This window comes from Macrotis lagotis, chromosome 1, assembly GCF_037893015.1.
Source record: "Macrotis lagotis isolate mMagLag1 chromosome 1, bilby.v1.9.chrom.fasta, whole genome shotgun sequence".
Taxonomy (NCBI): Eukaryota; Metazoa; Chordata; class Mammalia; order Peramelemorphia; family Peramelidae; genus Macrotis; species Macrotis lagotis.
The window spans coordinates 610,735,963-610,751,126 of record NC_133658.1 but is presented as its reverse complement, the minus strand read 5'-3'; the positions used below and the strand labels follow the sequence as shown (position 1 = coordinate 610,751,126).

General features: G+C 37.2%; 1 protein-coding gene across 5 annotated transcripts in view; it reads left to right on the top strand.

Annotated features, from left to right (window-relative positions):
* PTPN4 (protein tyrosine phosphatase non-receptor type 4) overlaps positions 1-15,164 on the top strand; it is a 255,843-nt gene that overhangs the window by 42,396 nt on the left and 198,283 nt on the right. For 4 of the 5 annotated variants that reach the window (XM_074214982.1, XM_074214981.1, XM_074214984.1 and 1 more), the window contains exon 2: positions 11,436-11,590. In XM_074214982.1, the coding sequence (XP_074071083.1) occupies positions 11,453-11,590 (138 nt within the window). In that variant the 5' untranslated portion in view covers positions 11,436-11,452. Of the gene's footprint in view, positions 1-11,435; positions 11,591-15,164 lie in introns of those variants that run through there. The other variant, XM_074214985.1, reaches the window with a different exon arrangement.

Sequence of the window (15,164 nt, the reverse complement as noted above, 5' to 3'; positions counted from 1 at the left end):
TATGCAATATATCCAAGTAAAGAAACATATTAACCTAGTATTTGATAAACGCAGAGGTCCCAATTATTGGGTCAGGAATTCATTCTTCAACAAAAACTGTTGGGAACTCAGTGTACGAAGACAAACTTCAAAAGGAAATCAGACTTCTGCAAAAAGAGTGACATTGTTAACAGCTGGGGGAACAGGGAAGAAATTAGCTGTCAAATAGCATATAAGCAAAGAGTTCATGACTTAAGAGATAGAGAGGTTCATGAGATAAAAATGACCATTTTGATACCATTGCAATTAAAGTTTCTGTCCAAACAAAACGAGTTTAGCTATGATTGGATGACTAGCAGGAAATTGGGAAAAGAAATCTTTGCATCAAATTTTTCTGATAAAGGTTTCATTTCTAAGATATCAAGGGAATTGGTTTTTTAATCAATTTAAAATTTTTTTACAAGAATAAGAGCCAGTTCCCAATTGATAAATGGTCATGTCATATGAATAGTTTCAAAAGATGAAATCCATATTATCATTAACCAAGGGAAAAAATGCTCTAATTTCTAAAATCACTAAGTAGAAAAATTAAAATCAAAATGACTCTTGAGGTGCTATCTCATACCCATCAGATTAGTAAAATTGACAGAAAAAGAAAAATGACAAATGCTAGGGTGAAAACAGGTACATTAATGAATTCATTGTTGGAGTTATGAATTGATCCAGCTAGTCTTGATAATGATGACTTTTTATTTAGTAGACATTAAATATTTGACAAAACATAGTAGATACATAGTGTAGTTTACTGATTCAAAAAACTTGAACTTCATAAAACAAAAAATAATACCCCAGAATTACTTAGAACTTATGAACACAGGGGGTGGCTAGGTAGCACAGTGAATAGAGCACCGGCCTTGGAGTCAGGAGTACCTGGTTTCAAATCCGATTTCAGACACTTAATAATTACCTAGCCGTGTGGCCTTGGGCTTACTTAAGTGGCTTACTTAACCCCATTGCCTTGAAAAATCTAAAAGAAAAAAAAAAGAACTTCTGAACACAGAAAATGAAATGCCAGTTGAAAGAATTTATAAAAATCACCTCCAAAGTGGGGCAGAGCCAAGATGGTGAAATGGAGGCAGGAATTCCCAAATGGCTCCCCCGTTCTCCCCCAATTCATGAGTGGTAGAACCCACAGAAAGACTCAGTGAAACAATTTTCCAGCCCTTGACAACTTGGAAGATCCATGGGAAGAGACTGTTCCACCGGGGTTGGAAAGGGCCACAATGCAACCTGGGCCACAATCCTGGGCCCAAGGAATGAACCAACTACAGCCTTCTAGGAACAACCCATAAGATGACTGGGTCCCTGAGGATGCCTGGTCCTTGGCAGCAGGGAGAAATTTCCAGACCTCTCAGCCCAGGATTTGCCAAGGACAGCTTGGAAAGTCAGCTGGAAAACTACTGCACCAGAGTGAATGCTGAGCTTAGTCTGGTCAGGCCTCAGCACAGTCCCACTCCGGGGACCAGAAGCAGTCCTGTGGAGCCACCCAGCTGCTGCTTCCAGAGCACTCAGCGCACAGCCCATAAGGGGGGTCAAGGGCAGACTCCAGAGGTCTCTCCATTATTCCTAGGGCAGGACCCTGTTGCTTTGCCCATATTCTAATCCAGGTCACAGTCTGGAGCCCCATACAAACATAGAGTGCAGGGACCCTCCTCACAGCTCTAGGGCAGAGGGAGTGCTTGTGGAGACCAGAGCACAGGCCAGGAAAGCAATCAGAGCCTCTCATAAAACCTTGAAAGAATTGAGGTCTGGGGTGGGGGGATTGTCCCAAAACCCTCAAAATCTTGGGAAAGTGCATTAAAATTAGGTCATAGACTGCGGAAAGGAGCAAACAAGAGAAGAAAAAGAATCTGAGACTTATTTCAGTCCCATGGAGGATCAGGCTATGTAAGACCTCAAAAAAAAATTTTTAAAGCCCAAGTAAGGGAGGTAGTGGGAAAATTGGGAAGAGAAATGAGAGCTATGCAGGAATATCATGAAAACCAAGTCAGCAGCTTGGTGAAGGAATTACAGAAAAAAAAACTGAAAAAATGACAGTTAAAAAATTAGTTTAGGTCAAATGGAAGCTGTCCAATGGTCAGTGAGAAGAATACTTTAAAATGCACAATTGGCTAGAGATGGGAAAGAAGATAAGAAAGCTCTCTGAAGAAGTTAATTCCATTAAATGCAGAATGGAGCTAAGGGAACTGATATTTTGGTGTTTTTTTTTAATTTTATAACAATCCCCCCCCAGAAGGCAGTCTGTTAGTCTTTACATTGTTTCCATGGTATACATTGATCTAATTTGAATGTGATGAGAGAGAAATCATCCTTAAGGAAGAAAAACAAAGTAGATAGCAGAATTATATAATAAGATAACAGGGCGTTTTTTCCTAAAAGGTAAATAGTCTTTGGTCTTTGTTGAAATTCCACAATTCTTTCTCTGGACATAGGTGGTATTCTTCTTTGCAGATACCCCCAAATTGACGGAATGAGCAAGTCCCTCAAGGTTGATAATTGCCCCCATGTTGCTGTTAGGGTGTACAGTGTTTTTCTGGTTCTGCTCATCTCGTTCAGCATTAGTTCATGGAAATCCTTCCAGGCTTTCCTGAATTCCTATCCCTTCTGATTACAGTAGTGTTCCATGACATACATATACCACAGTTTATCAAGCCATTCCCCAATTAGAGGACATCTACCCAATTTCCTATTCTTTGCCATCACAAACAGGGCTGCTATGAATATTTTTGTACAAGTGATGTTTTAATTAATTTTTATTAAAGATATTATTTGAGTTTTACAATTTTCCCCCCATCTTGCTTCCCCCCCCCACAGAAAGCACTCTGTCAGTCTTTACTTTGTTTCCATGTTGTACCTTGATCCAAATTGGGTGTGATAAGAGAGAAATCATATCCTTAAAGAAGAGAAGAGAAGTCTTAAGAGGCGACAAGATCACACAATAAGATATCTGTTTTTTTCTAAATTAAAGGGAATAGTCCTTGAACTTTGTTCAAACTCCACAGCTCCTTATCTGGATACAGATGGTACTCTCCTTTGCAGACAGCCCAAAATTGTTCCCGATTGTTGCACTGATGGAATGAGTGAGTCCTTCAATGTTGAACATCACTCCCATGTTGCTGTTAGGAGGGTGTACAGTGTTTTTCTGGTTCTGCTCATCTCACTCAGCATCAGTTCATGCAAATCACTCCAGGCTTCCCTGAATTCCCATCCCTCCTGGTTTCTAATAGAACAATAGTGTTCCATGACATACATATACCACAGTTTGTTAAGCCATTCCCCAATTGAAGGACATTTACTTGATTTCCAATTCTTTGCCACCATAAACAGGGCTGCTATAAATATTTTTGTACAAATAATGTTTTTACCCTTTTTCATCATCTCTTCAGGGTATAGACCCAGTAGTGGTATTGCTGGGTCAAAGGGTATGCACCAAATTGCTCTCCAGAAAGGTTGGATGAGTTCACAGCTCCACCAAAAATGTAATAGTGTCCTAGATTTCCCACAACCCTTCCCACAATGATCGTTATCCTTTCTGGTCATATTGGCCAGTCTGAGAAGTGTGAGGTGGTACCTCAGAGAAGCTTTAATTTGCATTTTTCTAATAAGTAATGATTTAGAGCAATTAGTCATATGACTTTGAATTGCTTTGATCTCCTCATCTGTAAATTACCTTTGCATATTCTTTGACCATTTGTGAATTGGGGAAATGGCTCTGCTTAACTCTTTCTATGACAGCAATATGGTGCTGATAGCTAAACCAGGAAGAGCTAAAACAGAAAGAAAATTATATACCTATCTCCCTGATGATTATAGATGCAAAAAATCTTAAATAAAATCTTAGCAAAATGATTGCAAGTTATCACTAGGATCACACATTCTGACCAAGTAGGATTCATCCCAGGAATGCATGGAAATTGTGGAAAATTGTTTCACTGACTCTGTCTTATATCTTCTTATATCTTCAAATTCAGCTCTCACCCATGCTTCACCTATGAAAGCTCCTTCTATCTGTTCTATTAAATGATACATTTCTTATGAGTATCATTAGTATCATTTTTCTATACAGGAATACATGCAGTTTATTAAGTCCCTCATATTTTACCCTTCTCCTCCACTCTCTATGCTTCACCTGAGTCCTGTATTTGAAGCTCAAACTTTCTGTTCAGCTCTGGCCATTTCGAGAGGAACATTTGAATTCCCCTGGTTCATTGAATGTTCATCTTTTTCCCTGGAAGAGGACGTTCAGTTTTGCTGGGTAGTTGATTCTCAGTTGCATTCCAAGCTCTTTTGCCTTCCAGAATGTTATATTCCAAGCTCTACAAGCCTTTAATGTAGTTGCTGCTAAGTCCTGTGTGATCCTCACTGCAGCTCCATGATATTTGAATTGTGTCCTTCTGGGTGCTTGCAATATTTTCTCTTTGACTTGGGAGTTTTGGAACTTGGCTATATTATTCCTGGGGATTTTTTTTTTTGGATCTCTTTCTGGGTGAGATTGGTGGATTCTCTCCATTTCTATTTTGTCCTCTGCTTCTAGGATTTCTGGGCAATTTTCCTATAGGAATTCTTTAAAAATGAGTTCAAGGCTCTTTTCCTGATCATGACTTTCAGGTATTCCAATAATTTTTAAATTATCTTTCCTGAATCTTTTCCAGATCAGTTTTTTTTCAATGAAATGTTTCACATTTTCTTCTAATTTTTCATTCTTTTGGTTTTGAAGTATTTTGTATTGACTTCTCGTAAGGTCCACAGCTTCCTTTAGTTCCATTCTACATCTAAAGGATTTGTTTTCCTTAAGAGAGCTTTCTTATCTCTTTTTCCATATGGCCAATTCTGCTTTTTAAAGCATTCTTCTCAATAACATTTTGTACTGTTTTATCCATTTGAGCTATGCTGGCTTTTAACATGTTATTTTCTTAAGCATTTTTTGGATCTCCTTGACTAAACTCCTGACTAATTATTGATGTTTCTACTACATCTCTCTCATTTCTTTTTCCAGTTTTTCTTCTATCTCCTTTACTTGATTTTCAAAGTCTTTTTTGAGCTCTGTCATAGCCTGAACTCAATTTCTGTTTTTCTCGGAGTTTTTAGATGCAAGAGCTTGTACTTCCTCATCTTCTGACTATTTTGATCCTTTTTGGAATCATAGACAATGTATTTCGCAATGGTGTTCCTCTCTTTTCTCTGTTTACTCATTTCCCCAGCCTGCATCTGCTTTGGGGGTGCTTCCTGTGCTTTTGAGTATTTTTGGGACACCCCCCACAAGGATCTCAATGTGTGTAAGTTCTGTCCTCCTGGTCTCTGAATGACAAGCACAACCCTCTGCCAAAGGGCTGAGGTGGGGCGGGGGCTGCTGTTCTAGGGGGGGGCCTAGACTGAGATCAGGATCTGAATGTGGTCAGAGCCCCAGAGTCCTGTTCCAGGGACAGAGGACAGACCTAAGAAGTCTCTTTCCACTCCCCTACCTGGGCTGAGCACTCAAGGCTTAGTTGCCTGGGGGCTCCTGCTTACCAACTCCCCCTACTTCCTTTTGTTGGATCTGGGCTGCCCCAGACACACTGCTAACTGAATGCCCTGAGGGCTGGGCTTCACGTGCTAGCTCTGGCAGAGGTCCCCCACTAATCTTCTAAGTTGTTCCTGGTGCTCCCTGGGGTGTACGTCAGGAGACTGCCCCTGCTGCCATGAGCTGGGGCTCCCAGGTGCCTTGGGGCTGCCTCCGGGAGGCTGAAGTTCCTTCATGCAGGAGGCCACCCCTCCAAGCATGTGGAGTGGAGCCTTTCCAGTATTTTCCAGGTTACCTTTGGCTGGGGAACTGCTTTACTGGATCCCTCTGTGGTTTCTGTCTCTCGAAAATGTAGTTCAAGTCCTTATTTTATGAGTATTGAAATATTATAAAGAGAGCACCTAAGAGAGGTCTTCTGTTGCCATCTTGGCTCCGCCCTGGTATACTCCTTTCTGTTCCTGTTCTGTATTCTGTCATATCTAAGTTTAATAAAATTCTATTTATTTACTTAACTTCTTTCTTGTTTATTTTATAGTCAGACTTATCTAATTCTGAGAGAGAGAGAGAGAGAGAGAGAGAGAGATTAAAGACCCCCATTATTAAAGTTTTGCTGTCTATGTCCCCATTTAATTCACTCAGTTTTTCCTCTAGGAATTTACATGCTTCACCACTAGGTGTATAACATGTTTAGTAATTATATAGTTTCATTACCAATGTTGTCTTTTAAGGTGTAGTTTCCTTCCTTCCTTATCCCTTTTAATGTGATTCATTTTTACTTTTACTTTAACTGAGATTAGGATCACTACCCTAAAGTTTTTTACTTCCACTGAGAGGTAATATATTTTGCTCCAGCCTTTTACCTTTACACTATGTGTGTATCTCTCTGCTTCAGATGTGTTTCTTGTAAACACCATATTGTAGGATTCTGGATTTTAATCCATTCTACTATCCACTTCTGTTTTATGGGACAGTTCATTCCATTCACATTTACAGTTAAAATTATTAATTCTGTATTTCCTTCCATGCTTTCTTGTCTTTTTTCCTTTCCTCGTATTCCTCATCAAAATTTTACTCCCTTTTCCCTTGGTTTTTCTTTTAAAAATCAAACTTTAAATTTTTTTTCACTTATACCTTTGGTTTCCCTTTTATCAGTTCTTTCTTCCCTTATCTTTTCCTTTCCCCGTATCCTTTCCCTGTAGATTTGGTTACCCAAGGGGAAATACATCTTATTCTCTCTCTGGGATAAATCAATTGAATAGAATTTACTCAGCATTTACAACCTCCCTTCTTTCTCTCTAAAATTATAAATCTTTTTTTTTAGGTTTTTTGCAAGGCAGACGGGGTTAAGTGGCTTGCCCATGGCCACACAGCTAGGTAATGATTAAGTGTCTGAGACCAGATTTGAAACAGGTACTCCTGACTCCAGGGCCAGTGCTTTATCCACTACGCCTGTGCCTCTTCCCTTATTCGTTGCTCTAGTACTATTGATTAGGTATCATCAGTCACAGTTTGATTACTTAATTGCTTGATAGGCTCATATTGTTATTAAGGTATCACCACAGCTTGTTTGCTTGACTGCTTGATAAGCAGCATTGTCTCAGATTCTATCAAACTATAATTATAATTATTTTTTACCTTAGCCCTTTTCAAGTACACTCCAAGTACACACAATCCTGCTCATGGGCCAAAATATCAACCAAAGCCATATCATTTCTTGAAGTAGTTGTGTCCTTCCCTCCAGGCCTACTTTCTCTCTCTCTCTCTTTACTCCCCCCCCCATCACCCAGGGTACTTAAACCTTTGTTAAGTGAAGCAAGGATTACATCAAACCCTGAATTAATTAACTTCAAGAAACTTTAAGGATCTCTTAAGTACTGGTAGACTCTGAAAGTCTCACCTGAGAACTTTAGGAATCAGCACCTCCTAGTTTATGGTGCCCTATTAGACAAGGTGCTAAGCATAGCAGAGTTAAAGAGGATCAAACAATAATGTGACAGCTTGAAGTTAACACTCTTGCTTTTTATCAGGGTTTTTTGTCTCAAACATAGTGATGTAATCATGGACCTCTTCAATGAAGACTCAACCATACCTACATCCTCTAAGTCCAATCTCTTCAATTATATTTGACCCTTTAATTATCCTGAAAGAAGTGAAGTTCTCAAGAATTACAAGTGTTTTATTTTCCCTTTTAGAGTTATATACACTTTATAGATGGTCTTGATTATCATTTGTTTTGTTTTGTTTTTTCCTTAACCGTTTCATTTACCTTTTTAATGGAACTCTTTGTCATGTATTTGACAATTGAATTCTCTGTTCATTTCTTGTCTTGTGTCAGAAAATTCTGGAAATCCTCTATTTCATTGAACATCCATCTTTTCCCCTCAATTTTGCAGGGTAATACATTCTGGGTTTTAAAAACCACGTCCTTTACTCTCTGATATATGGTTTTCCAGGTCTTCCAATCCTGTAATGTTGAGACTGATAGGTCCTTGTGTGAGTCTGATTGTGCCTCCTTTGTATTTGATTTGTTTTCTTTTTTTCTATTTGCAATATTCTCTCCTTTATTTGAGAGTTCTGGAATTTGGCTCTTACAACCCTTAAAGTTTTTATCCTGGGGGTTTCTTTCTGGAGGGGTTCTGTTTATTCCTTCAGTGGTTATATTGTTTTCTTCTTTTAGCAAATTTAGATAGTTTTCTCTTATAATTATCTGCATGATGTTTTCCAGATTCCTTTTTTGATCTAGGATTTCTGGTAGTCAGATGATTCATAGATTGTCTCTCCTTGATCTATTTTCCAGGTCTTTTGTTTTCCCTGAAAGGTACTTTACATTTTCTTCAGTCTTTTCAGCCTTTTTAATTTTGTTTGATGCAATTTTGTCATCTTGTAGATTAATTCCTTTCTATTCGATCAATTCTAATATTTAAGGTTTTATTTTCTTCAGTTATCTTTTGTGTTTCCATTTTGAAGGTGTTGAATTCTCTGGTTACTTTTTCATAATTTTCCTGCATGACTCTCATTTCTTTTTTCCATTTTTCTTCTTCCTCTCTTCTTTCGTTTTTTTTAAAATTCTTTTTTGTGCTCTTCAGTGAACTTTTGTATTTGAGTTCAATTCATAGATTATTTTGATTCTTGCCCCATGAGTGATTTTTCACTGATTTATTCTTCCAATGTGGCATTGTCATCATCTTTGTCTGTAAAGTAGTTTTCTCTAGTGAGCACTCTTTTAGCCTTTCTCTGCTCCTGGGGTAGATTTAAGCTGTTTGTTTTTTTTTTTTTTTCTGGTACTGTGGTCTGATCCCTGACTTGTCGTAGGCTAAGATGTTGCTTATGCAGTCCAGGCCTTGCCTTTGCAGAGGTTTGTTTCCTCCTTTATGTCTAAGTTCTGATTTAGCAGTGCTTTGTTCCCGAACCATTCTTGTCTTTTGCCCTGGTGTTCCCAGGGTTCAGACTTTGTTTGGGGTTGGGATTCTCCCTGCTGGTTTGCTGTCTAGTTGCCAGGACCTCTGCTGTTGCAGGGGCCTGGATTGCACCGTGACTAAGCACCTTCCACTGACTTTGTTGCCCTCTCACCTCCTGGACTTTACTTCTTTTCCCTCAAAGAGGCAGGTCTTCACTGAATATCCTCCAAGATGTTTACCTCTGAAAACTTCTTTGAATCTTCATTTTTTCCTTGATGGGATCTGCAGATTGAGTGTCAGAATAGAGGTTTTATTTATCTTTGGTAGGGAAAAACTCCAGGAACATGTTAACTTTTTGCCACTATCTTGGCTCTACCCTGAAAGTACATTGTTGTCCCCCCCTACAAAAGAAGATTGGTCTTCTTTTGAGATTATCATCTTGTGTAATTTAAATTACATCCAGGCCTTCTGACTAATTAAATTCCATCTAAGAGCCTTACTGATGATAAAAATAGAGAGTTATCCAAAAAGTCACATTTGGTTAGGAGAAATTTAGGTTGTAATATATGTGAAAGAAGTACTATACTCAGGAAGAGGAGTAAAGAGTTTCAGGCAGATGTATGACTGAAAACACAATTGATTGATTATGTACTGAAAACAAGAGATGCATGATGCTCTTTCCATGCACTTGTCCAGAGACTCAGTGGAAAGTCCCTAGTATATAGAGAGAACAGAAATCTTGTAGACTTGACAAGAGTTGCCCATTTTATTGTGTGCATACACACACACACACACACACACACACACACACACAAATATAAATATCATGTAAATAGATTGATGACACTAAGGTTTGCAAAGCAACTATTCAGAATGAATTGGAATCTGCATCAATTGTTAAACCATATTCCTGAATGATTATAGATCTAATTTAAGAAAATTTGTAATTTTTAGTTTTTAATCCAGTTAATAGTGTTGTTTTACAAACAATAACATCTGGACCTCCCACTATTTGGACTCTGTTTTCCATAATGATAGCAAACATTTGATGAATATCATCAACCTTCCTGTTTTATGTTTTATTTGATATTGACAATCGCAACTAATTAATCTGATCTAAAATCAGGGGATCACTATAACTTTAAAGACATCTTAGATTGTATTTACATGTATGTATGGGAAATACTTTGTAAACCTAACTCAGTATGTGTTTTACAAAATAAAATGCTCTTTACAAGGGATTATTTTTGGGGATATTGTATTCTCCAAGCCTTTCAATCAGCTTGGAGGCACCTAGGTTACTCAATAGAGTTCTGAGCCTGGAGTCAGGAAAACCTGAATTCAAAAACCTGCCTCAAACACTCACTAATTAGCCAAGTGACCCTAGGTAAATCACTTAACCTCTCTTTACTTTAGTACATTGGAGAAGTAAATGGCAAGTCATTAGTGATCTTTGTGAAGAAGATCCCCTGAATCCATGGAATCATGAAAAGTTGCATACAGCTAAAGAACAGAACTCCTTTCAGTCAGTGATTTTACTATATTCGAGGGGATCATTTATGTAAAAATATCTATATTCTTCCTTGGTCAACATCAGTGATGTACTTGGTTTGTGTACTTTTTTCCTCATAAAAATGTGTAGGCAGGAAAATGTAGGCATATGAGTTATATTTTCTTGATTGTCTTTAAAAAAAAGCAAACCAAAAAAGTATGGCATTTTGACTACTTGTTTTATTTTCAAGCATCTCTAGGAATCTTCTCTATTAAATACCTTAAATCTGTCAACATTGTCAATATTGTCAAAAGCCTTCAACACAGACTTCTTTTATATATACGCTTGATCTAAATGAGCAGTTCCTTCCTTTTTATATTCCTTCCTTGTTTTTTCTCCTTATTGTGTAGTATATCAGAGAGAGTTTGAGTCCAAAAGTGGTAACTCTGTTATCATTGATGCTCCTTAAGAATTATAAAAATCTTAACATATCTTTCCCACTTATTGTCTGATATCATTTTCCCAGAGTCTTTTCTTTCTGACATTCTTTTGGGACCATTTGCCTTAATTGGGTCTCCTGTAGCAAACTTTTCATAATCACATTTTATCACCTTTTGGCTTATGGTATCACCCTTTTTTCCTGTTATTGACTATGAACCTTTTCTTTCTGTTTTTGAAGTCATGATTAATTTGCACAGGATTACAATAGAAACTGCACTGAATTATAATTATTAAAATAAACCTTTAAATTTGGTGTTAGTGAAATTATAGGTATAATTTTTCAACATCCAGATTTATAGACTGCCTCCTCTCCATGCCTGGAAATCTATCCATAGATCCCTTGCAGAGTCTTGCTTAGCTAAAAATTGCTTACGATAAAATGTAGCCAAATATTCTTTATTCCTTTTTTATTTTTTTAAGTTTAAGATAAAATTTAGCATATATCATTTAAAGATCATATATCTTTTTTTTAACTGTGCTATCATTTTTTTTCTTATTTGTAAAGACCCTGTGTGGACAGTAATGACCGCACGCTTCCGATTGCCAGCTGGCAGAACTTACAATGTACGAGCATCTGAGCTGGCACGAGACAGACAACATACAGAGGTGGTCTGCAATATCCTTCTCTTGGATAATACAGTACAAGCTTTCAAAATCAATGTAAGTATCACATATACACATCTTATTGCTTTTTTTGTTTATCAATAGAAATTTATATGTATGTTTAACTGACATAATTGAGAGAAAAACCATGAATTCACTAAAAGCACTAATTTTTTATATTATAATTAAAATTTTAGAAATAAAGATTAATCATGCTACTGGTGGTGTCATATAGCTGTTGTCACAGAACATTACAGCATTAAAAGTAAATATTCTCAGTAATAAATAGAAGCAAAATTTATTCAAGTTAATCTAATTATAGATTAATTTCTCTGAAGGTAGTGAAGCAATAGACAAGTAAGCTATTACTGGCAGTAAATAATAATTGTTAAAGAAGTACCAAAACAACAAATGGAAAGAAATGAACAATTACAAGAGAAGGTGATCTAGTCAAATGGATAATAGAAAGGGAAAGCTCTTGGAAAGCCTGTGTTACTTCATTCACTAAAGAAAGCAAAGAAAACCTGGACATATTGGGTAATACCCCTGTTCTGAACATGTGTGAAAAAATGAACAATAAGAATCCTATAGGACAGGCAGACTTATTTGAGTTACAGTTGACATCATTGGTGGGAGCATCCACAATGAGGTAATATATTTGAGTAGGTTTATTTTCAAGGATGTACAGTAATTCAGACTAGTCTAAACAAATAAGTTATCCCATCAGAAGACTAGATTTAATGACTAGTTTAGCAATAATTTGGAAATAATTTATCAGTTATGTATGAATAATTCTTCTAAAGTGAATGTAAGGGCATTTAGGTGGTGCAGTGGATAGAGCACTGGTCCTGAGTTCAAATATAACCTCAGACACTTAATATTTACTTAACTGTTTGACCTTGGACAGGTCACTATACCCATTACCTTGCAAAAAAAATGGAAAGTTCTTAAAACTATTTCTCAAAAATATTCTAAACCTATTGCTAGTTTGTTAACTTGTTCAATAATTTAACAGGCAAAAAAGCCTAGCCCTTGGCTCTTGGGGCGGCTAGGTGTCACAGTGGATAGAGCAGTGGCCCTGGAGTCAGGAGGACCTGAGTTCAAATCCGGCCTCAGACACTTAATAATTACCTAGCTGTGTGGCCTTGGGTAAGCCACTTAACCCCATTGCCCTGCAAAAACCTAGATAGATAGATAGATAGATAGATAGATAGATAGCTTATGTGAATTATTTGTTAACCAAAATTTTTTGAGTTTTTGGTATATACATAATCTCACCATATCTCAGATTCTCTTGTGGGATATAAAGAAATAACATAAAGTAGCTTTGATTTTTGTTTTAGTAGAAAACAGTCTTTGTAAACCAGAAGAATATAAACCACAAATTTCTTTATGTCAACTGTTCTTATTAATCTCTTTGATTTCTTAACTTTTAAAGCACAATTTACTAAAACTGTTTTTTACATTGGATCTTGAAAACACCTTTGTACTGTTTTGAAAAATTTCTTAGTGAATCTTTTCTTGGAGGTCTTTTACATTATTTAAAAAAAAAAGTATTTCCTTTATTGAGCCCCAAGTAAGCATCTGCTCAGAAGCAAAGTATCTGAGGTTATAGGATTATTACAGTTAAGAAATAATCTTGGTGGGTAAAAACAAAACCCAGCCTGAGATTTCAAATGAATTTCTGTAACTTAAAAGTTGTTTTTTAACTCATACAAATAGAATAGACAGTACAACATCAGAAATGGAAAAATAGACAGACTATATAATATGATGAAACTTGTTAGCTCCTTGGAATAGAATGTGATAACTAAGATTGAACTTTTTAATTTGGTAAATTTGGGTTTTAATTTCTTAGAGTAGAAAAAATAATTTCACTTCTATGGCATTTTAGGTTTTAACAAATAATTTTTGTCACCAGAAATTATTTTATATTTCATATGGTTTCCCTATAGTTGCTAATGCCCTGTTGTGTTTTGTGTTATAATTATTTCAGAAATTTATGGGTAAAGGACAGTGTAAGAAAGACTAAACTGAAATTGGTGGGTGGCTGTGAGGTTTTTAATAATGGGGATCTTTTAACATTTCTGATAACTTCTGTTCTAAGAAGATCTCGTTTAGTTAGGGGACATTATGAAGCATCTGCTCTGTGACACTAGGAGCTCCTAATGTCATGAAGGTGTACCACACAAGGTGAATAGAGACCAAATTGGGCCTCATCTTTGAGGGAAAGTACAAAGTTAGGGAAGACTAGGAAGGATTTTTTGCAACCTGATGGGATAGTAAAAAGATGGAAAGGAACATGGATCATGGGCACAATGTATGGTAACAGCCTTTAAACTCTATTTAAAAATAGAGATTTATCAGAGACATCTTTGAAAAGTTAAACTTAATTCCATGAAGCAGTTGTGAATCATGCTTTTGTATCAGTTACATACCTTTGCAATTTTTAAAAATTCCTTGGCCGGGGTGGGGGGGGAGGCAGAGTTAAAATGGTGGAGTGGAGGCAAGAATCCCCAGAAGCTCTTCTCTAGAAAACTCCAAATGCACTAAAATTATGACTCTAAGTATCAGAACACACAGGAATACTGAGTGAAACAAATTTCTAGCACAAAAGAATTTAAAAGATTCACAGGAAAAGGCTATTCCTCCAGGACAGGGGTTGGGAAAAGCTGCAGTGCAGCCCATGCCCTACCGGAGCAAACCAGCTTCAGCCTTCCAGTAATAGCCTGTGGGGTGCCTGGGTCCATAACAATGTGAGCTGTTTCCAGATCTCTTGACCCAGGGATCTCCCCGATGGGCTTGGAGGGTCGCAACAGAGTGAGCACAGAGCCCAGGTCAGCACCAGCTTCATGGAAGCCCTACCCTGGGAACCTGCAGAGCAACCTGGTAGCTGCTTCCAAAGCTTTCAGTCCATAGTTGGTAAGGGGGTGGGGAGAGACTGCAGAGGTCACTCTGCTATTCCTGGGGCAGGACTCTATTGTTTTGCCCATACTCTGATCCAAGTTGCTGTCTGGGTCCCCATATTACCATAGAGGAACAGGGACCCTCCTCATAACTCCAGGCCAAAGGGAAGTGCTTGTGGTCATCCACAGACTAGGAGAGCAGTTAGAACCTCTCATAAGGCTTTGAAAGTCATAAACTGGAGAAATGAGCATACAAAAGAAAAAAACAACCTGACCATAGACAACTTGGTCCCATTGAGGATCAAAATACACACTCATAAGATGACAAAGTCAAAGCTTCTATATACAAAACCTCCAAGAAAAATAATAAGAATTGAACTCAGGCAATGGAAGAGCTCAAAAAAACTTTGAAAATCAAGTAGGGAAATAGAGGGGAAAAATTGGGAAGAGAAATGAAAGCAATGCAGGAAAATCATAAAAACCAAGTCAGCAACTTGAAGGAGAGACCAAAAAAAAAAAACCACCAAAGGAAATAACATGTTAAAAATCAGTTTAGGTCAAATGGGAAAAGCAGTCCAAAAGGACAATGAAGAGAAGAATATCTTAAAGAAGTCAAATTGGCCAGTTGGAAAAGGAAATAAAAAAGCCCTCTGAAGAAAATAATTCCTTCAAATCAAATGGAGGTAAGGAAAACTAATGACTTTGTCAGAAATCAAACAATAAAA